The sequence below is a fragment of the Glandiceps talaboti genome, chromosome 5 (assembly GCF_964340395.1).
Source record: "Glandiceps talaboti chromosome 5, keGlaTala1.1, whole genome shotgun sequence".
Taxonomy (NCBI): domain Eukaryota; kingdom Metazoa; phylum Hemichordata; class Enteropneusta; family Spengelidae; genus Glandiceps; species Glandiceps talaboti.
This window is the reverse complement of record NC_135553.1, coordinates 23,157,913-23,185,308: the sequence shown is the minus strand read 5'-3', so window position 1 is coordinate 23,185,308 and position 27,396 is coordinate 23,157,913. Positions and strand designations below refer to the sequence as shown.

General features: G+C 36.1%; 1 protein-coding gene across 1 annotated transcript; it reads left to right on the top strand.

Annotated features, from left to right (window-relative positions):
- LOC144435510 (ATPase family AAA domain-containing protein 5-like) lies at positions 1-27,396 on the top strand. Its single transcript, XM_078124101.1, has 18 exons — positions 1-88; positions 978-1,070; positions 1,558-3,846; positions 4,690-4,978; positions 8,151-8,417; positions 9,258-9,421; positions 10,061-10,211; positions 11,211-11,510; positions 12,367-12,573; positions 13,972-14,135; positions 14,573-14,849; positions 16,184-16,296; positions 17,944-18,037; positions 19,015-19,079; positions 19,398-20,012; positions 21,957-22,549; positions 24,691-24,849; positions 26,133-27,396. The coding sequence occupies exons 2-18, from the start codon at positions 1,023-1,025 to the stop codon at positions 26,236-26,238; spliced, it is 5,901 nt and encodes a 1,966-aa protein (XP_077980227.1). The 5' UTR covers positions 1-88; positions 978-1,022; the 3' UTR covers positions 26,239-27,396.

Here is a 27,396-nt window from a genome sequence, read left to right as displayed (position 1 = left end):
AAATTGTTCGCGTCTGTGTCAAAGAGTTCGAATTTTCCCGAACAGAAGAATTCATCGTCGAGTTTAGGCCCAGGATATACTCTAGAAGGTACGTAAGGATATTTGTAAACAGATTCTACCTTTGATATCTCTCTTGACGTCCATAATTGAGGAGATTGCCGACCCATTGACTTGTACTTGTAAGGTTTCCGCGCGACGAATGTTTGATGTCAACAATAAACCATCACCGCCAATAATGTGTATCTGTACACATTCTAAAAAAATACTGCATTGTATTTGACTAGGTCACAATTATATGAGTGCTATGGGTTCATTTCCAGTATTCTAATCACGATTGGTCGATTTTTCAGGTCATTTCATAAAGCAAACAAACAGACAAAATACAAACTTAATACTAATTTACTAAATTGTAGTTGTTAGGGTTTGTCAGCACTAGCTGTGAGTGGCAGTCTCTGAGCCCCCCGTCGTAATCAATGCTATACACCGTGCGTTATATTATACATTTCTGCCAGACCTAAGACTTATTTCGATAAAGGTAGAATATTTTATGATAATGTATTTGTTTTACCTCAGAATTTCGCTCTCTTTCTAGTGTATGATTCTGGTAACGACTAACCTAAACGTTATTATGGATATTCCATATTTATTTCTCCAATTTGTTACCAAAACGTCAAAATAGAATATTTTGTTAGTTGTATTTTAACTTGTAATCTTTTCAAGATTGACACAACTCGATAAAGACCATCTATATCAAGAAAATAAACAAGTTACCCGTATTAGTCATTAATTAATTAATTAATTAATTAATTAATTAATTATAGATTATAATGAACCTGTGGATTTTTAGCTATGTATTAAACCCTGGAACTGAATACTGATTACTCATAAACTGAATTAATGCATCTGTAATAAATGTTTTATATAAAACTTTATGTCATCATGACTAATTTCTTTTTCTTTTCACATTTTTTTTCCAGTTGGTTTGATTTAATGTGATGTGTGAATTAATTCATTCCGGATAAATGATTGGAATAATGGCAAGCAGCAATGAAGCTGCAAATCTGTTACAGGTAAGCTACATTGTAATGTAACACCTGGATGGTTGACTTGTTTGTTCATAATTACAAATGAACAATTAATTTAATTTTTTTGTTAATTATTGTTCTATTGGTTCATGTTTTTATTTTTTCTCTTTTCATAACATATATTGACAAGCTCCCTATTTTTCTTCCCCAAGTATTTTTTTTTTCATTTTCAATGTTGATGGGGAAATCTGGTCAAATTTGCATAGGTTTCTACAATTTTGTATATTTTGTACGAAAACTTTGGTAGGGAACCCTGGTCAAAAACCTTTGGATCTCAGGTAGAATTTACCCATGTAACATATAGCATATTATTAAAATGAGATTTAGAGATGAAACCAAAATGTACACTTTCAATGTCATTATTGGATGTTATTAGTTAGACTAACCTAGTGGTAAAGATACTGTGTTACATTGCCCAGTTTTAGTTGCTTTAAATACTCAAAGACATATTTTGTTGTGAATTTTCTTCCAGTCTAAAAAGACTCTTCAGAAACCCTTGTCAAACACAACTGGTCAGAAGACTGTGCCAATCACAAACTTCTTCAAACCACCAACACCAAAGCAGGAAGTTAAAACACAGCCTAAAGATCTATTTGGATATTTTAAGAAAGTTGAAAAAAGTCCAACAGCAGAAGAAAAGGGAAGCGGGGTCAGTTCAAAACAAATCCAACAGTCAACATCGGTGCCCAGTCAGGATGGTTCAAAAGAGGAAAAGAAGAGAAAGAAAACAGATGGAAATACGAAGAAAGTTGTGAAGAAGAAAGCTGTTAAAAAGACTAAAGTGAAGTCTGAGAGCAGTGATGAAAAGGCTAATCCTATTGAAACCACAGTGGATGGAGAAGAGACAAAGGAACAAGTACATGATGATGACCATGATCTTGTTGAAAATCTAGATGAAAGTCAAGATGCTTTAAATGTTGAAAGTAATACAACTGTTATTCTTGTCACCCCAGTCCACCAAACTTCAAGTAAGGAAGTCAAAAAGAGGAAAATTGAGGAATGTGTTGCTTCTCCTGCTGACAGTTTTGAAGGGTCTGAACCTCGAACAAAAAAGACAAAGCGAAAGAGAACAGTGATTGAAAGGGAAACTCCTCCTGGCAAAGATGACAGTGAAACCCATCCAGGCAAAATTGACAGTGAAACCTCTACTGGCAAAACTGGTAGTCAAACTACAATCGAAAGTGTGACAGATGAGAAGTGTGAGGGAAAAGATCAGAGAGACTGTTTAGACGAGGTGGAGGGGGATGATGGGGTGAGAACGGAAAATGGTAGAAATTGTGTGAGTGAAGAAGATGTTGGTGATAGTAATGACAACAACAGTCTTGAAGTGATCAGCTATGAACAGTTTCTCAGTAGTGAACTTGAAATAAGTTTGCTTAACACTACCGATAACGATGAAAATGAAAGTGAAAATCTTGAGGGACAGGTTGAGGAAACAAGTAGTACTGATGAGAAATCAGATCATAGGGTTCAGACAGGGACAGAGGAGGAAGAACTTGACTCAAAAGACACACTCGTATCTAGTGTAAAGTCTGAACACAGTATTTTTACTTGTACTTCTAAAGTTACATCCACCAACAAAGAGGATACTAAGACATGCGAGAAAAGTATAGATGAGAGTTCAAACTTATCAAAGGTTGGAAATTTATCTTGTCAGAAGACAAAGAAACAAAGGACAGCTAGGGATAAAAAGGTTGTGCCCATTCCATGTGGGAAAACTATTACTACCAAGGCCCTGGTACATGGTCCACCATCCCCAGTCATCTGTGATGAGAAAGACACCAGTGTTATCACACTGGATGAGAATGACAGGAACAGTCCATCCCCGGAACAGACACGTTCAAATGGGAAACATTTACGTGGGAAATCAAATGTCGTTGTTGATATGAATGAACAGGACTTGAGTATCATTGAAGAGGGTGGCACTAACGTGAATAAGTCAGATTCACAGAGTAAGTTGAAGGTACACAGCTTTTTCATGAAAAGGAAACCAGCCCAGAGTAATAAGGAGGGTGAGAAGAAAGTTACCAACCAAGAAACAGAGGTGAAAACGTCAAAGATTGAAGTGAAAGGTGAGAAGGGGAATTCAGGCAAAGATGCCGACAAACAGAGTGAAAGTGAAAACAGTAATGTCAGTACTCCAGTGCGTAGGAAAACTAGAGAATCAAAACAAACAAAGACACCGAAGGATTCAGAAGGTGAAGAGAAGCGTGATGGCATACACAGCAACAGGAGTACAACAAGGCAGAGAAAATGTAGACAAGTAAAGAAAGATGCCCTTATTGCGGAAACCCCAACACCGAAAAGAAAAACTAGGCAATCGGAGAAAGTTCAAAGTACAACAACTGAAGATGAAATTGAGTGTTCTGAAACTCCGAAGAGGAAGAGTAGGAGAAGTAGAAAAGTATCGGAAAGTGATGTTACAATCATTCCCGTCAATACGACATCAAGGAAGAGAAAACGTTGCAAGAGTATGACTCCAAGAAAGAAGTTAGCACTTCAAAAAATCTTCAAACATACAAAAGAACAGCGCAAACAAAGTGGCAAAGAGTCGGATTCAGATTTTGAGAAGACCAAAACACCTCAACGAAGATATTCAAAGAGGTCGAGTAAAAGGATTTATAAGTCAGTTATGATAGACACAGGGAATGAGAAAAATAGTCCACTCAGGATACGCTTTACGAGATTGAACAAGAGCTTGTCAGATGATTCTCAGGATAGTGGCAAGAAAAATCAAAGCACAACTAACAGGACGGCAAAGGTAATCCATTTGATTCTTTCATAGTTTCTTATTTTGATCGTTAATTCAATGTTTTCCCAACTTGTATTTTTTTTTGTGTACAGAGAAATAACCCCTTGGGGAAAAAGTATTAAACTTCACAACATCGAAATAAATGAAGTTTGGTGAAATACTTGTTCACTTTAATAGATCAGGGAAGGTGATGACATTTTGCATGAATTATATAACCCAGACCATGCATGTCTTTTGTACTCTAAGCATTCTTCCCAGAAAATAGCTGAATTTGCAAAACGTTATTTTTAACAAATCGTAAGATTAAACACACTTCATGTTCTCTATGCTACTACTAGTGACAAACACATCTTCATTGATTACACACAAAAAAAAGTACAAATGTCAAGATCCCCTCATCTAAGTTTGCTATTCTCTTTTTCTCGGGCATTATATCTTCTGTCAGAAATGGAACTCTCAACAGAAAATATACATTTCAAGCCCTATAATCTGCATATAAATAAGAGCTGACACTTGTTTTGTTACATATATTACAGATTTTTTATCAGGTTACTGTTTGACTACAGTATTAGAACTATACAGGAAAGAAATCTCTCACTGTATTTTTTGAAAATAGTTGTGTTTTGAGGCTGTGTGTGAGAAAACATTGGCTTGATACACGTTAGGAAGTGTCAAGACACTGACTGGGATTGAAAATTACCCCTTTAAACATTGCAAATTTAAAATATATTTTAAATTATCAGTTTAGTCATCAACACATATCTGAAAGTAGGTTTGACTAGGTTAACCAGCAACCACAGATTTCTTGTTTTGGGTGCATATAACATTGTTATTTTTGTTTCACTCTAATAGAACAAAGTTGCCAAGGCTCAACAGCTGCTTCAAAGGGCAAAGGTCAAACAACATGGTAAGAGAGGAAGAGGGAGACCCCGTAAAACAGCATCTGTGAAATTATTAAAGAAAGCATCCACTGGTAGTCTGAGAAAGATTGTTGAAGTAGTTAATCTGACAATCTCACCAGAAGATGAAAAGTCATCCAAGAAACCAGTCAAAAGTATCAATACAGTTTTGGGTAAGAAACCCATAAAATCAGTAAGCAGTGGCAAACAGGGAACAACACCAAAAGGTGACATAAACAAAGGTAATGTACAGTTTGTTGTATAATAAAAGTGATAGCATTTCCAAAACGACATAAATTATCACCAGCAGTGTTCTCCATGTTTTTGAAAAATAAAAGGGCAGTCTCATTTACATATACATTTGCATATCGTTAGCATATTTTTCAGTTCTAAACAATAGTCAATGAAAAATTGTTTTCAACAACAAAATCAATTAAATTTCTATTTTCTACAGTGATTCACCTGTTAGGCAAACTAGAATATACAAAACATCTTATCAGTGCACTGTGCTGTAAGGTCGTATCGGCTATGCAACTGTATTAGGCAGATACAACCTTACTGCACTGAAGTGATGAAAAGTTTAAAGAAATTTGTTCAGATCAACAGTACACCAAGAAGTGATTTATGCATAAATTCCCTTCTTAAACTGTAAATAAGTCTTTAGTACCATTCTTTATACCAGCCAACATGTTATAACATTTTCAATATGGTAACTTTATATATACAAGGATTTACCTGTAAGTGAACAAACCAGAATATATTCGTTAGTTTAAACTGTAGGTAATAACACTTTTAGTTGTGCCCTATCAGACTGTAGTAGTGACTGTACCCAGATATCAAGTATGATGAGTCACTCCACTCTTGTGATTCATTGATTTAAGTTGAATCACTGAATTCACTTTAACAGCAAATATTTGAATTATTGAAGATTAATATTTAAAAACTGTTTGAGATATATGAGAAAGGTTTTACAGCCTCTAAAAATGGATCCCAGACATGTCAACTTTCCCTGATTGGATAAATCAGTTTCACTCCCTTGATCCTATAAACTTATCAAATTCAGACTGCAAGGTTAATGAAACACCAGTGGTTTTACTCACAGATATACAGACTTACAGAAACAGACACACACACACACAGACATGCATACATACATACATACATACATACATACATACATACATACATACATACATACATACACATACATACATACATACAGCGTGCGAAATTAACGCCGGTCCTTCGGCCCGAGACCAACAGATTTCCGTTCGGACCGACAGTTTTTCAGAATTACAACAACGTATCGGTCCTTATGACCGACTGAAATTTGGAGTAAATAATAACATTTATTCAAAGATATATCCAATTTCACCTACACGAATCTGATCTTGTGTTACCTATTTTACTCTCGACATCATCTCGTTCAAGTCAAGCGACACAGAGCTAGCTCGCTACGTGTTGTTGTCAATGTTGATATGTCTACATATGACGTAGCATACAGCATTTACTTTATGAAATTATGTTAGCAAACACATGATTGACCGAATTTCTCCAATTATTTGTGTCTTGACTAATCAGAACGTCTTAGACATTCAGACCCATTTTACGCATTCAGCGCATGCGTCTTTTCCCGCCATGATATATTAATTGTTGTAAAGTTTACTGTTCTAAGTGTATGAAACTTTTAACGTGTTTGAGACAGTTCCACGTTGTATTTATAAAGTATGTGGCGATATTTAGAAGGCAGCAATGAACTTCCGAAGAAGAAGACGAATTTAAACAGACACTGTTTTTTAAAGGCTGGTATTAAAGCCGGTAAATATTAGCGGGTTTCCCGATCAATTTACCGGAGTTCCCCATGTATGTGGCCATGATCAAAACAAACTGACGGAAAACATATAAACTACTCTGAAAATGGCGTTTGAACTAATAAAGAAGGCAGGTACACTTCGTAAAATATCTTCAGTACGATGATAGTTTTTTTTTGTAAAACAGTAAAACAAATGCGTAGTCTGATTGCTTTCAATTTGATTCATATGATAATGTATGTCCTGTCATGTTGTAATCAACGTATAAACTTAGAAATGTTGCATTTTTGTTGCCATTGTTGTATCTGGAAAATTACTGCATCGTGCCAAACACGGGTACATATAGTGGATGACACATTACAGTACAGTTACCATATCACGCTCCCACGTCAAAAAAACTTGCATTGTAAGACATGTTTAGCCATAGTTCTCTTCATCATGGTCAGATTTCTTACACAAACAGTCGAGTCAGAGACGATAATCAATACACCACGGTAGGGTATACGGGTAGGGCTTTATGGGAGGGGGGGGGGGGGGCCTTCAGTACATATTTGAAGGAAGACGAAACCGCTCCATGTCACTTTTGTGGATGGAAATTGAAATAAAGTGAATACACAGTTTTCAAGAGGGATAGTTATGCGACAAAACTTTTATTTCTGCCATGATGAATTTGTGCGTCTACGTTCGCTAAGAGTTGGAAAGCTACATCAGCTATTGCCACAGATGATGAATCTGACTTTGGATTATGTGATTCAGAATTTAGTGAATCGTACAGAGAGGAAGGAGAGGACTGTGATCTCTTAGAGATTGCAGATAATGTATATTTAATGATTCATTCACCCATATTATCTACAATCTATGGATATGTATTTCTATGGTGTAATGAATACATTCAGTCTCAGACCACTTTAGTCTATAGGATCAGATTATGCGAGAATGAATATTCATAGTCTCTGGGTTCAAAGTTACAAATGAAAATCTCTACTCATAGAGTCAAATATTTCTTGGTAGTGAATCAAAATTTACTTCCAAGTTATTTGTTGACTCTGTGAGTGGAAATTTTATAAAATAATAGTGGATAGTGAACAATTCGTTGTACTCTCGTTTACTTTAGTATATCTAAAGATATGTTGTATCATATTAAAGTTCAAAATCATTTAATCTGTAAATGGAGGGTATATAAATATAGGTCGTGAACATGAACTGCATTGAGTATGGACCAGCAGTTTTCCTTAAGGACCGGCAGTATTTGCTACATGTCGGTCCTTATGACCAGTAGTCATTTTCCCTTAAGTTCACACACTGCATACATACATACATACATACATGCATGCATACATACTACATACATACATACATACATACATACATACATACACGCATACTACATACATACATACATATACATACATACATACATACATACATACATACATACATACATAAGATTTTAATTTTTTTTTTCTCTTTGTAATTACATGTACATAAGAATTTAATTTAAAGCCGGATGAAACAGCTTTCAATAATGTATGTATGTCTTTGTTTTAAAATGTTTTTTTTTTCTTCTTACAATTGATTTTGATGTTTGATATTCCCCCAACAGCACCAGTGAAACTTGCATCTATTTTCACAAACTTTGGTAAGAAACCAGCCACTGATACTGTACAGGATGAGGTGATTGAGGTGAAAACTGTTCCCTCGGTAACTGTCATTGATGACAGTAGCAGAGACAGTTTGTTGGACAGTGATGAAGCTTTGCTAGCAAGACGTAATTTGTTACTGAGTAAGATGGCTGGTAATGCCAAGAAAACATCCACTGTGACGTCACAGCCTGCTCCTTGGCCTACAATTAGTCATGTGCAACAAAAAGGTACATTTTGAAAATGTTATGCATCTCGGCACCATGTATCAGATCGTCATGATAGAATCACATAGCATTCGAGTGCAAGTGGGACGCACTTGGGTATTTGGATAAGTGTTTGCAATGTTGTCTGTGGCCGTGCCTTCATGAACGTAGCAAGTGAAAAAAAAGCATGACAGAAAACATTGCAAGCATGAGTGCAAATACCCCTGATTACCCACACTTGCACTCTCATGTTTTGTGATTATTACATATATTTATCCAAAACAGCAAATTTCTCCGAAAATCAAACTGAGCGACCATGTGCTTTCATGTACAATGAATGCATGACTGCATCAATGCATAGCTTGGCAGGAGGTTGCAGTAGCCTAGTAGGTGACCCACATCAGTATCAGGACATCACACCTACTTAACATCCAGTCAGGCATATTTCAGCCTTTAGTTTAGTCGTAGACCCTCCACCCTTGGTGTATGGTTTAGTACACTTGTACAGAATCCTGATATCAAATTACATATAATTTGGGATGATAAAATACCTCTTAAGGCCTAATAAAAAAAATTGTGCGGTTCTGATTATGCTCAATTTTAAAATAGGTCTAGAGTGTGTAGTTCAGGTAGTTACGTTTTCCGTTGTTTTCCATATGGTCTCAGTGTACGTGTTATTGGTTTCTTCTCATCAGATATACAGCCATTACAGATTGGGAGAACAGTTTTATATAATTGTCTTTTTAAGTTGATGTCAGTTTCCACATCCACTATCACTCACAAGAAGACTCACAATTTTCGCGATTTATATTTCCATTCGTTTTCAATCATGCTAGCTTTTTTTTTTTTTGATAAATTGTACAGAAACTTCAGGTTCGGGCTTGTGGAATCTAAGCTTACCTTCCTCCAAGTATCTCATAGGAGAAGAAAGAAAGACCAGTACAACAGTTTGGAATTGTGCAAACATGGAACTTGGTTGTCTAACATTAGCATTAGAGAAGTGCAATGTCTCATTGGCAGTGAAAAAGGTTTGTATTTGATTGTAATTTCACCACAGTGAAAGATTTGTCATTGTGTGTACTGGGAACAATTGAGAGAGCGCCCTCAGTGGTGAATCTTTCAGTCTACATTAGGCTGTACAGAGGCACTTTCGATTTTCACAATCATAATCACGATTTATTGATCACGATCATGATTTCGTGTTTGATAAGAACCAATCATAATCATGATAATCACAGTACTCACACATTTCCAATAAATCAAATGATTTTCCAACGTCAAAATGTTTCAATGATAACAAATTACCAATCTGACCAATCACAATTTATATACATCATGTTTTCCGTCAGTTCTAACTTGCCATCAGCAGTGCGTGCACAATCCCCTCATGATATTATGTGGTCTGCCATCTTGTAATCACATCAATTATGATTTTGTTTACAACCTCATTTCCAGAAATGACTTCAGATTAATCACAATCACGTTTATGCAAATCAAACTTTCCCTGGTATCTACAAGACTGCCCACAATGCATCATAATTGTTAAAAACATACCTTTCCTCTTCAGGAATAGAGATGACTTGATATGATCATTTTACAAGTAGATCCATAATAACTTGATGGCGATATAGAGTGATACAGATTTCTTCTTTTTCTATCCATGACAGGGATTAACCAGACGAGAGCTCTCCTACTCTATAAGGAAACGTTTACTGCAGGAAATAATTCAATACAATGCAAATTATCCAGTCAATCGTTGGTTCAAGAGATATTTGGTCAAAAAGAAAGGAAACAGTGTTTGTGGAACTCAACCAAAAGGTGAGAACTGTCTGTGTATAAATTATATCTCTATCAAGTTGGTGTATTCGTACTTTAAGAACTTTATTGAAAGTACTGTTAAACCTGCACTAGCTGTAACAGTGGTAGTATTTTTTCAATAACACAACCAACAATATAATCACTGAGAATTCACCAATGATTAGACATTGTACATGTCAATTAGAGGTCTGTTTTATCTATAAGTAGTATCGTAATAAGTAGATTATGATCGTGATTTATAGTGGGGGGTGGAGGGCTGATATTGCACCATACTATGTGCACTGCTTTTTACCCGCAGATGATTCAATACTGTGCAGGGTGTACGATATTATGAATAAGTCATTATATATAACGAAAGAGTTTCAACAGACATTCCAGTTGCAGCGAATGCAGTTTTAAGTTTAAGACAGACATGGCAATCATGTGAATTCACCAAAAGAGATCTAGGTCATAATGCTAGTATATTTGTACATTGTGATGTTTCAATGTATGGAGAAGTAACATACTTGCCATTTGCTGAAATTCATTTATGCACTTCTAACCAAATTTTGGAATCTTTCACACCTTCACTGATAACAGATTCTGTATTTACTACTGAGATGTTGATAAGTTGATTAAAATTTACTTCTAATATAATGCAGCGCTGGGTTTCTGGTAGTATTTTAATGTTGTTTACAATCATGTTTTGACATTACATCGATCATAGTGGTGTGACCACTATAGTTTTCATCATAGTTTACATCATATATAAATGTTTGATGTCGTACTTGTGAATGTCCCTTTAGAGGGGAGGGGGTTTTGTCATAGAGAAAAAAAGTCCATTTATTGAGCTTGTGCGACATATTTTTGATCACCCCTAACTAACCAACCAACCTAAGTTAGTGGTTTTTCAAGACGTTCCTTTCATATTCTCAATGAAATTTTGCTATAAAACTACGAATACAGAATGAATGAACATATGAAAATTCATTCTTCTTTTATATTCATCTACATCTACAGGCCAAGACAAGGAAACTGAGAAGAAAACAGATGAACAGAATAAAAACAACATTGGTAGGGGAGGGAAGAGAAAGTCAAATGCATTGGATAAAGGGAATGAAACAAACAGACGGAAAATGGCAAGAAGGAATTCGAAAGGTGCAGACACAGGTGAGGACGGATCAGTCCGACGGAGTAGTCGAAGACTCCAGAGTAAAGTGATAACTGAGGAAAGTAAGGATGTTATTGAAGAAAAGAAAGAGAATGATGATGAAAAGAAAAAAGATGTAAAGAAAATGGATGAGGGTCAAGATGAAATTGGTAAGTGCATTGATGTAGTGGGATAGTTTTTACGTTCTGTAATGAAGGGTATGTTATAGGTGTGTGTGTGTGTGTGTGTGTGTGTGTGTGTGTGTGTGTGTGTGTGTGTGTGTGTGTGTGTGTGTGTGTGTGTGTGTGTTTGTGTGTCTGTCTGTCTATCTCTCAGTATCTGTCTATCTCCGTCTATCTGTCTGTCTGTCTGTCTGTCTCTCTATCTCTCTGTCTTTTTGTTTGTTTGTCTCTGTCAGTCTGTCTGTCTGTCTATCTGAATCCTATGCAAACAATTTGATGTCATTACTAATAAGGCTATAATTTACAGCTATAGGAGTTACTAAAACATACCTTGATCATTGATTGGTGTATAGAAACACTAAAGTCAACACATATCATGAAAGTTGCACATTTGAACTTTGAGTAGCAGCTTTATAAACAAAACAGGCTTTTATTTTGTGTAATCAAATTCCACATGCCAAGAACAACTGTTCAACCTGAACTGATCTTTTTCAGTGACTCGGGCCAAAGGAACCTATTAAAAGTAAAGAAATATGACGTACATAGCATGCATGTTGTTGCTATGGTTATTACTCATATTGTTAATTTGTGTACAGAACAAATAGATTGTCACCAATTTAATACTGAATAAATCAAAGTTGTTGTGACAATTTTGGTCAAAAACAGTGCCAAGGACTATATAAATAAGTTTTATACTTTGTAATGTTGTCTGTAGGAGACAATGACATTCTAGTGTTCTGTGAAATATTGTTTGAAGAAGGCAACTGTTGCAGTGACCATGAACTTGGAAATTTTAGTGGCAATGATGCACAATTCACGTGTTTTCCTTTTTTTCTTTCATCAGATAAATCTAAAGATGTGCTATGGACTGACAAATACCAGCCTAGTCAGATGTCTGAAATCATCGGAAACAAAGAATCTGTCAAGAAACTACATTCCTGGCTGTCAGAGTGGAAGATGAGAAGTGAACGAGAAAAGAAGAAACTCAAGAAACAGATGAAGAAAGAAGCCAAGAAGTCTAAGGAGAAGTCGGTTGACAGTCCAAGTAATGGTAAGGGCTTCATTTGAGGATTTTTTTAAAAAGCTGCACTAGCTCCATCTGAACAATTTTGTGAAAAGTTTTTGTTAGATACAATAACTTTACTAACTTGCAATCGTGTACACCCCAGCCTGTATTGATACGCCTGTTGGTGAACATATTTTTTGTAGCTGATATATGGTACAAGATATCAAATCAAATTTATTTTTGGGTCTGCACCCAAAACAGCGCCCTCAATGGCAATCACAATTTTAATCTACTAATTATTGATATAATCCATCACTAACTATCATATACAATGTCTAACTATTGGTATTTTAACACTTTTCAGTGAATAGATTGTGGTTGTCTGATTGGAAAGTGATACTCCAGTTACAACTAGTACAGTTTTAACAAAGCCACAGATTCAAAGATAAGCCTTCACTCAAGATTCAAACTTGTCACTACATTACCTACAGATAATATCGATGACTACTAATTAACAGATATAATGTCTTTTTATAACTACTTGACTAATTTTTAGTGAATACTTCTTTGGTTATTTGATGAAAAAAAAAATGTTCCAGTTGCAGCTAGTGCTGGTTTAAGTATTCAAGTGGCAAGACATTGTGTGCTATTTGCAGTATCTGTCAAAAAGTGATAGATTCTGCTTTTTCATTGCATTTTGTTACATTACTTAAAAGGGGAAAGCCTCTCCAGGAAATAGATAGGTTGGTTTAATGATTTCACATCACATAAATTTTGTGCGCTTGCCAAAAATACACCAAATTGAAACTCTATTTCACCTCTCTTGTTCTCACACTGGTCCACCATTGCATCATGGGACTTATTAGCAGATATACATATGTTTTAGATGCACACTGAATATTCATGATTCCTAAGTGCTTATGACCTTTAGATATATCGTCATGTTCCCCTCTAAAAAATTTGTTGAAATGCTGTGATTAATTAAGATAGAAATAAAAAAGACCCTGAAACATAGTGGAAGAAAAGGCTGCATATAAAACAGGAAATCCTGAATTCTCTGATCTTATCATGTTTACCAAATGTCTTCCTGATCCAAGTTATCTCAAATTGCTCAAAAAATATAGCCATACTTCTTACTCATATACTGTGTGAAGACTTGTTTAATTGTGTGACTGTCAAGATTTCTTGATAAGGCCAAAACAATAATTGTTTCTTGTTAGGACATTTTGTCTGAAGTGGTGCGACGTTGTGAATTCATGTTCATGATTGGCTCTGAAATTGTCTTCACTGAAGTAGGGAGAATTATTCTGTGTTTCCCCCTGAATCTACAGACTGCATGGGCTGGAAAAAAAAGACTGACGCGAGGGTATTTAAGTGATGCGCATACTGACCAGAAACAATTCTTTACTTATTTTTGCCTAATAAGTCAGTTTTGTATTTCAGAATGGTGGTATGATGATGATGATAGTGACTTTGATGTCAGTGATGAAAGTGACAGTGACTATGATGACGAAGACACAATCTGTAACAGTGTCCTCATAAAAGGTCCTTGTGGTGTTGGTAAAACAGCTTCAGTCTATGCATGTGCACAGGAACTGGGATTCAAGGTGAAAACAAAAGTATTATTTCAGATCATATTCCAACCACTGGTGGCACTCTTCACATTCTTATTTTTACACCTCTGCCACAGATGCATGGGTCAGACTTTGACGACTCACCAATTGCCTGAAATTCCAATTTTGGTAAATCACTTGCCAAAAAAACCGAATGAATGTTTCTGATAATAATAATGAAATGATATGCTATGGAAAATATACAGTATTATCATTAGTTTTCACATTATGGTCTGCACAAAAGATTTACTAACTTGAGAAATTTAAATGTATAAAATTTTCATCTTTGATTCTTTAAGGAATTGTATTCATGAAGTCCCCATTCATGTTCACCCTGCAATTACATTCTTAATCTAGTGAAATTGAAACACTTAGGCACAAGAAGAAACCTATGCATTGTTTCTAAAAAAACCTTGAAAATATCATTACAGGTCTTTGAGGTGAATGCATCATCTAAACGTAACGGTAAACAAATCCTGTCAGACCTGAAAGAAGCCACTCAATCTCACCAGGTGTCCCGGGTACAAGGAGCTGCAATGTTTGCCAAGTTACAGTCACCAGCAGTCAAACCAGGACCTGCACTACCTATAAGGGAAACCATCAAAAAGACCCCAGTACATTCAGCTTTTGCATCGTTTCTCAAGAAACCGGACAGTGGTCCTGATAAGAAGGGAAAGACACAGAAGAAAGGAGTACAAAAAGATGAAAGTAAGAATGGTTATTGGAACTGTTGTATCATCAACGTGCCACTTTCAGTTTCTAATTTTTACTTGCTTTGAGGTTTTCATGGAATGATAGCAGTTTGGTATTTATTATTAAGTGGTAATGTTGTAGGTCATTGGAGTTCCACCAGGGTATGACACAGTTAGTAGTGTATCTGTTTCGCGTTCTAGTGGTCTCATGTTGGAGTGTTGGTCCATCCGCATGTTTCTCCTTGACTATAATAAAAATAATAATAATAATACATGTTTACTGAAACAAAAATGTGGCCAAAATAAAAATTTAAAATGGCCAAATTGCCTGAGAAAGAAACACAAAATTTGATCAGTAAAACAAGTCCTAAAAATCATAAAAGTCTAATAAAGTACAAAGTATAATGATTAAAGTTAAAATGCAGGTACGGGGAACAAACAAGCAGGTACACAAAAAACGAAAAAACAACGAAATAAACAAGGAATATGCCTGGCAAGGAGGTACACTGAAGTATGTGATGTATGGTACATGGTGTTGTAGCTGTAGTTTGATCTTCTCAAAAAAAGAGAAGGGAGGGGAATGTGGTAGTGTAAAGGGATTAATATTGTGGATCAGCCTGGGTGGACTACCTCATTTAGTGTAAGGGAGGTACCTGGTTCGAGTGCTGGCCCAGTCACACTTTTCTCCTTCTATACTACAGTTGGAATTATTCAACTTCAGAGCAGGAGGCACCTGGAGTACCTGCATCTTAACTTAGGCCAAAAACAAGAATTGTTTCTGGTCAGGACATATTGTCTAAAGTTGTGTGACGATGCAAATTCTTTTTTTTGTAATTCTCAACAAACCTGGCACTCAGTCTATTATTTATGGCATTTACTGTTCTTTTTATTTAGTACTTTACAGCAAGTGTGTATGTGGGGCTGATATCATTTGCTTGTTCATGATTGGCTCTGCAGTTGTCTTCACTGAAGTAGGGAGGGTTATTTTTGTGTTTCTGCCCCGGATCTGCAGACTGCATGGGCTGGACAAACTAAAAACAAAGACTGATGTGAGAGTATTTACGTAATTCACCTGTTATGTATAAACCAGAAACAATTCTTTTCTTTTTTTGGCCTTGTCAGACCATTTTGATTTTATACAAGCCCTTACTGGTGTGATTTTCATGTAATACACACCCACTTGGATTCAGTAATCTGATTGGTGGCAGTCAACTATGTATAGTCCAATAAGGTGACTTGTTACATGGGCTTCCAGTTATAGATGATTGCTGACAGCTGGTCGTCTTGAAAAACTAAAATAATATGTGTTTTCTTTTTATTTAAATATTGACTTTATTTTTCTGTTGACAGCAACAAAAGTTGAGAAAACAAACAAAGGTACAAAGAACCCTAAAGTCTCTGCTGAAACATCTAATATTTTAAAGATGAAAATAGCAAGTACATCACTCATACTCTTTGAAGAGGTAAGTTTGAAGTTCAAAAAATAAATGGATGCATAATGTCATGGCAGAACCTCATAAGTGAAAATGAGATTTACTGTGGCTATCTGCTGAAATGTTTGTGATGTTTTCTCTGTGGGTTTGATTTCGCTAGTGAAATAAGTGAAACTTTGAAAGTGCAGCAGAAAACATAAGCATAAGTCCAAAATCTCTGATTGCATTGTGTGTCATGGGTTTTGTTAGATTACACATGTTCATCCTTAACTGGCAAATTTCATATAAAAATACAACTGTACAGTCACTTGTTCTGCTATTACTTTTAATTTAGTGTATATGTTCATTTGAAACTGCCAAATTTCATATACAACTGTGTGATCACATGATCTATTTTGTGTACATGGCATGCTGGGCTGTCATTTGCATACAGGTATTCAATGTTTTTTGGTATGGCCCTGCAGTGCAAATACTACTAGCATGATTGTGCATAGAAGTGCAATACATTACTTGTACATATGTAATGAATACTGTTATAGGTTGTCGGTGGCCAAGCATTTAGCTCGTATGCTGCTGCTTACCACTGCAGGCTGGGTTGTCGGTGACCGAGCATTTAGCTCGTATGCTGCTTACTACTGCAGTGTAGGTTCAAACCTGACTGATGCAGGCTAGGTTTGATTTAAATAACCAGATGTGTGTGTCAGAAGGTTGATGTTCAGTTTGACCCTGCCGAACAGTGCACATTTTCTTTGGGTACTCATGGTTTCCTCTTGCTTTTTCAACACTAGGGCACTGTTCAGTGATGACCATTGAATACATTTCTGAATTTATTTGGAAGAATAAAGATGATGATGATTGTTATTATTACAAGTGAAGGGGTTTAAATATTACATGATAATAAAGCATTGTGTGCAAGACAATTTAGAGGAATGGTGCCTTTTGGTCCTATTGTCAATAAAATGTATCCTAGCATAGCATTTGCTATGCTGGCTCATATTTGCTATGCTGCCTGACGTTTGAGGGTGCCCTTTCACAACTTTATCTAGTGTACATACTTATTTCTGCATTCAATTTGTGAGTTATTTTGGTTACCATGGCAACTGATCATTAAATGACCATATCTTTGAACTCAGCAGGACAAACTACCCTTGTCAATGTGCAAATAAAAAGATATTTATCAGATTTATGTTATTTGTGAGATGTATGTGTATATAACGAAAACATAATTTTCACGTCTACCATATGTTTCCATGGAAACAGCTATCCAATTTTATACAATTTATGTTACACCAGGTAACACTAACTCATACATGTCTAAAACAAGGCCATTTTTTCACTGTATTATTTTTTTTCAATGTTTTATGTCAAATTTTGGAAAAATGATTAACATATTATGGTGATTTTGGTTACCATGGCAATAGATGTTCATAAAATGACCCCCTTTTTTGAACTTAGCATAACAAACTACCCCAGATAGGGTGGTTGATATTCAAATAAACATGATTATTATCAAAATTATTATTATTATATAAGATTTATTTAATTATTTAATTATTTAATTTATTATTATTATTATACGTGTATGTCAGTCACCTTTCATTAAGCCAAAAACAGGTGAAACTGCAACTATTTTTTCTCAATAATTTTTCAAGATTTTATTTCCTATTTGGCCTATAGGTGGATATTATCTTTGAAGAAGACAAGGGATTTTGGGCAGCCATTAATACGTTGATGAGTACCACTAAAAGGCCAATTATTATGACAACATCAGGTAATGGTGAAATTGTTGTACAGTTAGAACAAGTTTTCATTAGAGTCTATTAAAGCTCTATGCTTTGTTGATCTGTTTGTGATATTGAGTATGGTGCATTTACAAGACAAAAAGTAGAATACATATTGTGACCTTAAGTCTATGAAGGGTGCCAGTATTGAGGTATGTAAGGGTACCTAAAATGTTAAACTGAGACCATGAAGTGAGAGCCTCAGTTTGCAAAAAATAGCCATCATGGTGCATTTACAAGACAGAAAATAGAATACACATTGTGACCTGAAGTCTGTGAAAGATTCCGGTTAGACTGACATTTATACTATATAGGCATGGTGAATTTACAAGTCAAAAAGTAAGCACACACCTTCATTATTGTTCCAGTTTTGTCGAGATGAAATCAGGCATGAACCATTAGAAAAGAAAACTTGTTGCTATATAATCACATTTTATCATTTCATCATTTGTGACACAATTCCGGCTTCCACTCAATTAAATAAAAGAGTCCATTCACCTGATTAGTTACAAAGTACTAAATAAATCCACATATTACTACAAGAGACTATTATGATGTTGCACGTAAACTTTTGAGTAGGTCAATTAAGGTCACTCGAATCAGTTGGTTGGTTAGTTTGTTCAACTTGCAACGAATCCTCGATCACTCAAGTGTGATATTTTTGAGTACAAAATATTCTTGATCTGTGGATGAAACTTGTTTATTTATTTGAGTTGGAAGGATAATCAGGGTTGGTCAATTCATTAGGTGAAACAATCATACACACGTACGTACACACACACACACACACACACACACACACACACACACACACACACACACACACACACAATACTCAAGCAAATGTACAAATAGTGAGCTGGATATATTAAGATATTACAAATCCAATGGAAACATGTACATTTTAGAAATGAAATGGTCTAATTAAACTTAGTGTAAAGCTGGATTTTGATGTTGTTCTTTGTAGATCCGAGATTTGTTGTACCAACTGAAGGACTATATGAAGAGATCATTCTCAAAGTGCCACCAATAGTAAGTATATGGTTTTACATTAATTATCATAAATTAAAACTTTGCATTTATTTCAATAATGAACACAGTCTACTGCACTAGCTCCAACTCGGATTTTTTTTTTTATCAAATAATCAACGATATATTAACTAAAAATTGGTTGTGATTACTTACAAAAAGACATTGTATATGTCAATTAGTGGTCAATAGTATCTATAGGTAGTGTATCGGCAAGTTGAAATCTTGGGTGAAAGCTTAAAATGTTGAGTGAAAGCCAATTTGTCATCCATATGTCCACTCTAAGTAAAATGTTACTTTGACATTTCATTTGTATTACAGATAACCATAGTAACTAACCTTCAAGTAATGTGCCTGGCTGAAGATATTAGAACTAATTCACATGACATTGAGAGATTAGTAGATCTACATCACAGCGATATCAGACGTTGTATCCATTGCCTACAATTCTGGGCCGAATCAGGGGCTAGTGGTAAATCTGCCAACTATGAACAAATACAGGGTGTAAGGACAATCACTGATTCCAAAATTCGGCTGCAGGGTAAGGATTCAAAAGAAGATAACGTTGGCGATTGTACGAGTGATGTTAAGAACAAATGTTCTCCTTTAAAGGACGGTGGTGATGACATTGAGAAGAGAGACAATTTATGTATAGGAAATGAAATTGAAGACTTTGAGCTTGAATTCTTCAATAACTTGATTGACTTGGAAATAAAAACCATCGCTATAGGTGAATTTTATCAAAGTAACGGAATAGAGGAACGAGAAGAGATGAAAAAGAAACAGATACAAGACATGTCATTGCAAGGAGCTGCTGGTGTTGCCATGGAAACTGATAATGTAAAACTGCCTGATGTCGATGATTTGTGTATGGAGAGTTGTGTTGGTCTTCTGAACCAAGGATGGAGGAAAGGTGGACTTCTACAACATCTACAGGTATATATATCATATCTTGTATATCCTCTATAGCAATGACCAGAACGTCAACTTTAGAGAAAATCTGTATTTATATTCTTGGTACCTGTAGTAGCATTTTACCTCTTACTAGAGGGCCAAAATAGAACAAGAAGGTTGACTTGAACAAGAAGGTTATTTTTGTGATGTGCATAGGAAGTAATTTTCTATTTCAGGTAGTGAGAATTCAGAGCTAGGATGGGTTCTTGTGATTTTTTGCACCAATCCATTGTATTTATTTATGCTTGAAATATTTTGTGTAATTCATATAGCTGTTTTTCAAGTCAGGTCTCCTGATTGTTTCAGGAGATGGGTCATAGGAATCTAGTCTAGTTCCTGACAACCATATTCTGATTTTACACTATGTTATCTTCACACCTTATGTCTCATTCGTGACGACCGTATTCCGATTTTACTCTACATTATCTTCGCACATTACGTCTCGTTCCTGATAACTGTATTCCGATTTTACACTACGTTATCTTCACACGTTACGTCTAGTCAATCTTGTTACTCGCGCAGAATTCTGTGCTCCCCTCTACAGCGTTCATATAAACATGATGACGATTGCGATGTCGCATCTTCACATGACTTTAGTTAAACAGACTGGAGGTGGAGTTCGGTTGGACATTTGCATAAATTCCCCCAACAGTCGAAACAGCTGTTACAGTACCAAATGAACATTAATTTAATGAGCGATGACGACAGTCTGCCAATTTGTGACGTATTACTTCTGACATGCACCATCTGCGCTTCACCCACCATGGAGTTGAACCACAATTAACGCCTTGAGTAATGACATTGACTGGATGTAATGTGTGAAGATACCATAGTGTAAAATCGGAATACGGTCGCCAGGAAGATTATAGGACTCATAAGTTTAGACATTTTCGAGAGTGTTTCCAGGACGCACCCCAGGGATACAGTCAGGTTTTCACAGACAATAGACTTAATTTAAGCTCAAGTCTCCAGTCTTTTTTCTTATATTAGAATCAAATGTTAAAAAAAGAAAAGGTGTGTTCTTTTGTGTGAAGTGATAACCTGACTGAGTGATTGCACAACAGTCAGATGAATCCATAGAGTCTTGAGAGACAAACTGGGAATTTTTTTTAAAAGTTGGAAGATATTTACCTCTACAAAATTAGAAATGAATAACAAATTCAAAACAGTTTGAAGATTATGAGACAAAACAAGGTACTGGTCAGGTGTCAGCCTACTCAAACATCAAACAGTTCTTATATTACCAGTGTACCCTCTAATGATAGCCAAAATTTGTTGTTGTGAGTTGAAATGAGAAAAACTGACATTTCTTGTGAGTCACCACATACTGTGACATAGTAAGAGATAGGGGAACACCAAATTTTGTTGCATCACTAGAAATTGTGTGTGTCAGTGACATATCAAATTAGCTTAAGAAAGCACACTGGTCCCTGGGGGCTACTTCCCTTATTTGAGAAAACTACAAAATGCATACATATATGTACCGCCCTTTGAGATGCTTTTTTTAAAGCTAAAATGGAGTCTATTTTTTTCAAGCTGAAGAGTCTAAAATAGGGTCCACTTTGCATTATTTTCAGTTTTGCTCAGTCTAAAATGTAGTCTATTGTCCTTTAGTAACTGCCCCAAATGTTGCCTCGTAAGGAAAATGTATTTAGGTCTTTCATATCTTTTTAAAACTTTCATATCTTTTTAAAACCTGTAATGGTCTAAAATGGGGTATTGATTTTTGATCAAAATTGGTCCAAAATTGGGACTGGGGTTTTCGGCACTGGTCACACACCCCTACCATAGCTGACCACTGGTACTGCCCTCTGGGCGCCAGTCCTTATTCATACTTGGGGTAGGAGGGGTAGGATAGTTCTTCATACCCATATTTACTCTCATAGGGTTATGTATTGACTATTGACATTGTTTTGATATTTTTAGGACGAAGATACAAGTTTGTCAACAAAGGCAGGTATGTTTGCGGCCATGGCTGATCACGGGAAGAATGTCATAAGGAGTAACATGGATTGTTTGAACTCTGCAAGTACAGGGAGGCATGATTGTAAAAATGACACCGAACTAGAAGAATCACCCATCAAAGAATCACAAGTTGTGAATCATTCATTAGAATCGTGGTCTGAATATCTTGACAACGTATCCTGTGCTGATTTGATTGACAGGACTAGAAGGGATGATTATGGTAATCAGTGTTGCCATGACAACCACGCATGGTGGACTGCGAAGCAGACATCGGGGTTGGGTGATCAGCTGACCAAATTGGAGGACATTGATTGGTCAGTTCAAATGACTACAAAAGATGTTTCTAGTTGTTTGAGTGTCGTCAGTTTGAATAAATTCAAATCTCAACAAAGACGACTTAGACAGCAAATAAGGCACTGTCAAGAACAAAACAGTCTAAGTGACAAAAGTTTAAAAGATATTTCCCAGGACAATATTTATGAACTCCTAAATATTCCTAGAAACAATGATGGAAACATTCTAACTCTTGATCTGGAATCACAGAACCAACTAAGGTAAGTCAAAATTTTGATACTTTCCAGTCTCGGTTACCCAGGCTCTCACCTCAGGGGGTTCTTCCACAAGACCACCCAGGCAAGAGTCTGGGGAAACCACGTTTCAACTACCCCATGGCCGGTTCACACAATACATTTCTTCTAAGTCATAAAATATGGGCTTACGAGGCCTGTTTGTTGTAGTTTAGATGTGTGACGCTTTAGAAGTGATAACTTGTCATGAAAGTACCTGAATCGCTTAGTCTACAATGTTGGACATGAAGTATTCCCAGCATGCACTGCTCTCATTGGTACGTCATGCATGGGCAAGTTGGAATCTCGTTTCCCCAGACTTTCAGGGGGAGGGTCTGGTAGGCAGAGCCCCCAGTGGCGAGATGCTGGGTAACCGAAACTAAATCTTTACCTGTAAATTTACGCGACATACATTCATATCCCCCACTACCCTCCTGCTCACCCTCCTCCTATCCCATCCATCCTTTCTTCCCCTCCAATACGCTATTTGCATTTTTTTTCAGGAGACTATGAGTAGCCAAATTTGCATCAACTCATTATTTTCTTAGGAGAGAGCTTCTACATTCATACAGATTATCAAAACCTGAATAAAAAAATTAGGATTTGAGTGACTTCCCAGTGAAATTTGCACAAAGCAATGTCTGCACAGAACCCCACCCCACATTCATAGTGTGTTTGGTATCGTGAAATGTGTCCCAGTTGTATGAGTTGCAATCACAGTGTGTCTAGTATCATGACGTGTCACAGTTGTATGAGTTGTAATCACAGTGTGTCTAGTATCATGAAATGTGTCACAGTTGTATGAGTTGTAATCACAGTGTGTCTAGTATCGTGAAATGTGTCCCAGTTGTATGAGTTGCAATCACAGTGTGTCTATATAGTATCGTGAAATGTGTCCCAGTTGTATGAGTTGCAATCACAGTGTGTCTAGTATCATGACGTGTCACAGTTGTATGAGTTGCAATCAGTGTGTCTAGTATCATGAAATGTGTCACAGTTGTATGAGTTGTAATCACAGTGTGTCTAGTATCGTGAAATGTATCCCAGTTGTATGAGTTGTAATCACAGTGTGTCTAGTATCGTGAAATGTATCCCAGTTGTATGAGTTGCAATCACAGTGTGTCTAGTATCATGAAATGTGTCCCAGTTGTATGAGTTGCAATCACAGTGTGTCTAGTATCATGACGTGTCACAGTTGTATGAGTTGTAATCACAGTGTGTCTAGTATCATGAAATGTGTCACAGTTGTATGAGTTGCAATCACAGTGTGTCTATAGTATCGTGAAATGTATCCCAGTTGTATGAGTTGCAATCACAGTGTGTCTAGTATCATGAAATGTATCCCAGTTGTATGAGTTGCAATCACAGTGTGTCTAGTATCATGAAATGTATCCCAGTTGTATGAGTTGCAATCACAGTGTGTCTAGTATCATGAAATGTATCCCAGTTGTATGAGTTGCAATCACAGTGTGTCTAGTATCATGAAATGTATCCCAATTGTATGAGTTGTAATCACAGTGTGTCTAGTATCATGAAATGTATCCCAGTTGTATGAGTTGCAATCACAGTGTGTCTAGTATCATGAAATGTATCCCAGTTGTATGAGTTGCAATCACAGTGTGTCTAGTATCATGAAATGTATCCCAGTTGTATGAGTTGTAATCACAGTGTGTCTAGTATCGTGGGGTGGGATGGGATGTATGCAGTGTGTTGTTTATAATTTGATATTATACCATGCACAAGCCAAGTTATTGTCTTTGAGCAGAAAATATGGATTATATACCCTGGTCATTCTATGTCATGACAACCTGTGTCTACGTCACTGATTCTGCAGTGTTTAAAGTACGAGTCAAAATATTCCAAATCGCCATTATTTTCCCTCAAATTTTAATGAATTATACTTGAAGTATAATTATATTTTCCCGCAATATTTCTCTTTATTCAGCTGGAAAATACTCGTGACCTAAGGGTTTTTGACTACGAGTCTAGCAATTCGTATTGACAAGGCCCCTTAGGTCACTCATATTATCCTTGGCTGAAGGAAGAATAATGTCGGGGAATACTAGTAATATCTAATTATCACAAAATTTGTCAGCAATTATGATATTATAATATTATCATTTTGACAGCTATGGTAGAAAGTGTCAGGAGACCAATGACAGTACCAGCTCAGTTCTACCACTTCATACACGGTGTAACCATGGTGTCGTTGCCATGGACTACCTACCAGCTGTAAGGACTATCTGTAGGGCCGAGAAGTACAGGGAAGTCACAAATGCAAAGAGAAGGTACAGTCTCAATCCTTACACAACTTCTTGTAGATGTTCTAAAACTATCTTCTTCTTAGTTCTTCATCCTTTGAGATACAGTCAACAGTGTTGAATGTAGGATAAGTTATCAAATGTTTGAAACATGACTTTGTCAAAAAGATTCATGAGTTTTATTTATGTATTGTCTCAGTTAGGACCTTGCTAATAAATACTACATGCTGGTACTGACGACTCCCTTACCGCATTTCACCACTGCCACAGTTGGTCAAAAAAGAAATATGTATGCTGATTAACCACATCATCAAATATTATTTTTGGCTAGGAATCACTAGATCTGAAAATATTACAATCAGGTGTAATGACGTAAAGACAGAGATTGGCTTCACCAAGATAAACAATGGAGGCCAGGACTCTCAGTACTGTCAATTTTTAAATGCTTAGTAAACAGATTAATGTAGTTAAGGCCAATTGTACTATCAGTGGTGATATTTATTGGTTGTCATCACAGGTTGAACTGTGGAGAAAAAAATGGATAATGGAACTGTTTGCAATAGCAATTAAGTTTATCAAACTGAATGACAAATTTATAATTAGCTGGCATTAGATATCGCTGTTTTGCCCTTTCAGTCCACATGGATAAATACAGCCAGCCCAAGAAAAGAAAGCTGTCTAGGAACAAAAGTCAGAATGGATACAATTGTTGCATGTGTCTGTTCTGTCTCTTGCAACTCTGGTAGGGGTGTGTGGCCAGTGCTGGAAACCCCAGGCCCCATTTTGGACCCACTTTGACCAAAAATCAATACCCCATTTTAGACCTTTACTGGTTTCTAAAAGATGAAAGTTTAGACCTAACTAAATTTTCCTTAGGAGGCAACATTTTGGGGCAATTAATGGCAATTACATTTTGGACCAAGCAAAATAAAAAATAATGGAAAGTGGATCCCATTTTAGACTCTTGACCTCGAAAAAACACACCCCATTTTAGACCAAAAGGGCTAGAAAATGCACCCCAAAGGGCGGCACATATATGTATACTCATATAAGGGGAGTAGCAATTGTTGCATGTATCTGTTACTTGCAGAGGGTGATTCATATACATTGTGATACAATTGTTGTATGTGTCTGTCTCTATCCATTCTGACTTTGTTCTTGGACAGCTTATTAATAACGAAAGCGAAATAGATACACCAATTCGAGGTTTTTATTATTTAGATGATAAAACTGAAAATCAAAATAAACTAGATTAAATCCTTACATTTAATTAATATTTGGATATTTGTATCGACCATTATTTGTTGCAGGTTTCTTCATTATCTAGATCAGATTGCTATGACTCTACAGCCCTCTGTACAAGAAACACTGACTGAAGCATTTGTTGTACGGACATCCACAACTGAAGGGAGATGAGGTCTCATCTCGTTTGAGCCACATTGATTGAAACATTTGTTGTACAGACTCCAGCTGGTAGAAAAAGAGGTTTTGGAACTTTGAGCCACATTGACTGAAGTATTTGTTGTACAGATGTCAACTGCTGGGAAAAGGGATCCTTGAAGCCATAAAGACTGAACCATTTGTTGTACACAGTCCCGCTTGTGGAAAAAGAAGTTTTGTAACTTTGAGCCACTTTGAATGATATTTATTTCACAATCCTGTGAGCCACAAAGACTGAAGCATTTGTTAGACAGTCTCAAATTGACAGGAAAAGGTTCCTTACTGTGTAAGCCATATTGATTGACACATTTGTTGTACATACTATATATAGAGATAACTAAAATGCTTTAGGAAAATGAAGCACTGCAGGAGCCATATTGATTGTAGCATTTGTTGCATGGAAACAATCTGTAGAATTGGTAATGTAGATGTGATATGTATAAAGTTATAATGTAAACTCTGAAAAATTTCATTGTACAGAGAGATTGTAACAGTGGTCAGTAAGGATGTGTGTAAAATAAAATAAAGTACTAGTACTTGACAACTTGCTTAGAGGGGAACATCACTCCTGGAAATAGATGTATTTTCAGAAACTTTTGGTTCTGGAGAGTCATTTTGTGATTTCACATAACATAATTCCAAGAAACACCAAATTGAAACTCTTATTGTTTTCACAATGACCTACCATTGCAGATGCACACTGAATATTCATGACTCCTTAGTGATTATTACCTTTAGAAGAACACATGAATATTCATGACTTTATCTAAAGGTAACAGGCACTTAGGAATCATGAATATTCACTGTGCATCTAATAAATATGTATGTCTGCTAAGTCCCACGATGCAACGGTAGACCAGTGTACAAACAAGAGGTGAAATAGTTCAAATTTGGTGTGTCTTGGTAATCGTGTGAAATTTATATGTGAAATTATGAAATGACTCAAAAACCCAAAGTTCTCAAAAACCCAAAGCTTATGAAAATACTTTTATTTCCAGGAGTGGCACCCCCCTTTCAGCACCAACTGTAACTGGAGAGCTATTTTTTTTAACTCAGACAACCAACAATACATTCATTGAAAATTAGGAATGATAACGATGACATTGTGCATATTACTTAGAGGTTATCCATAAG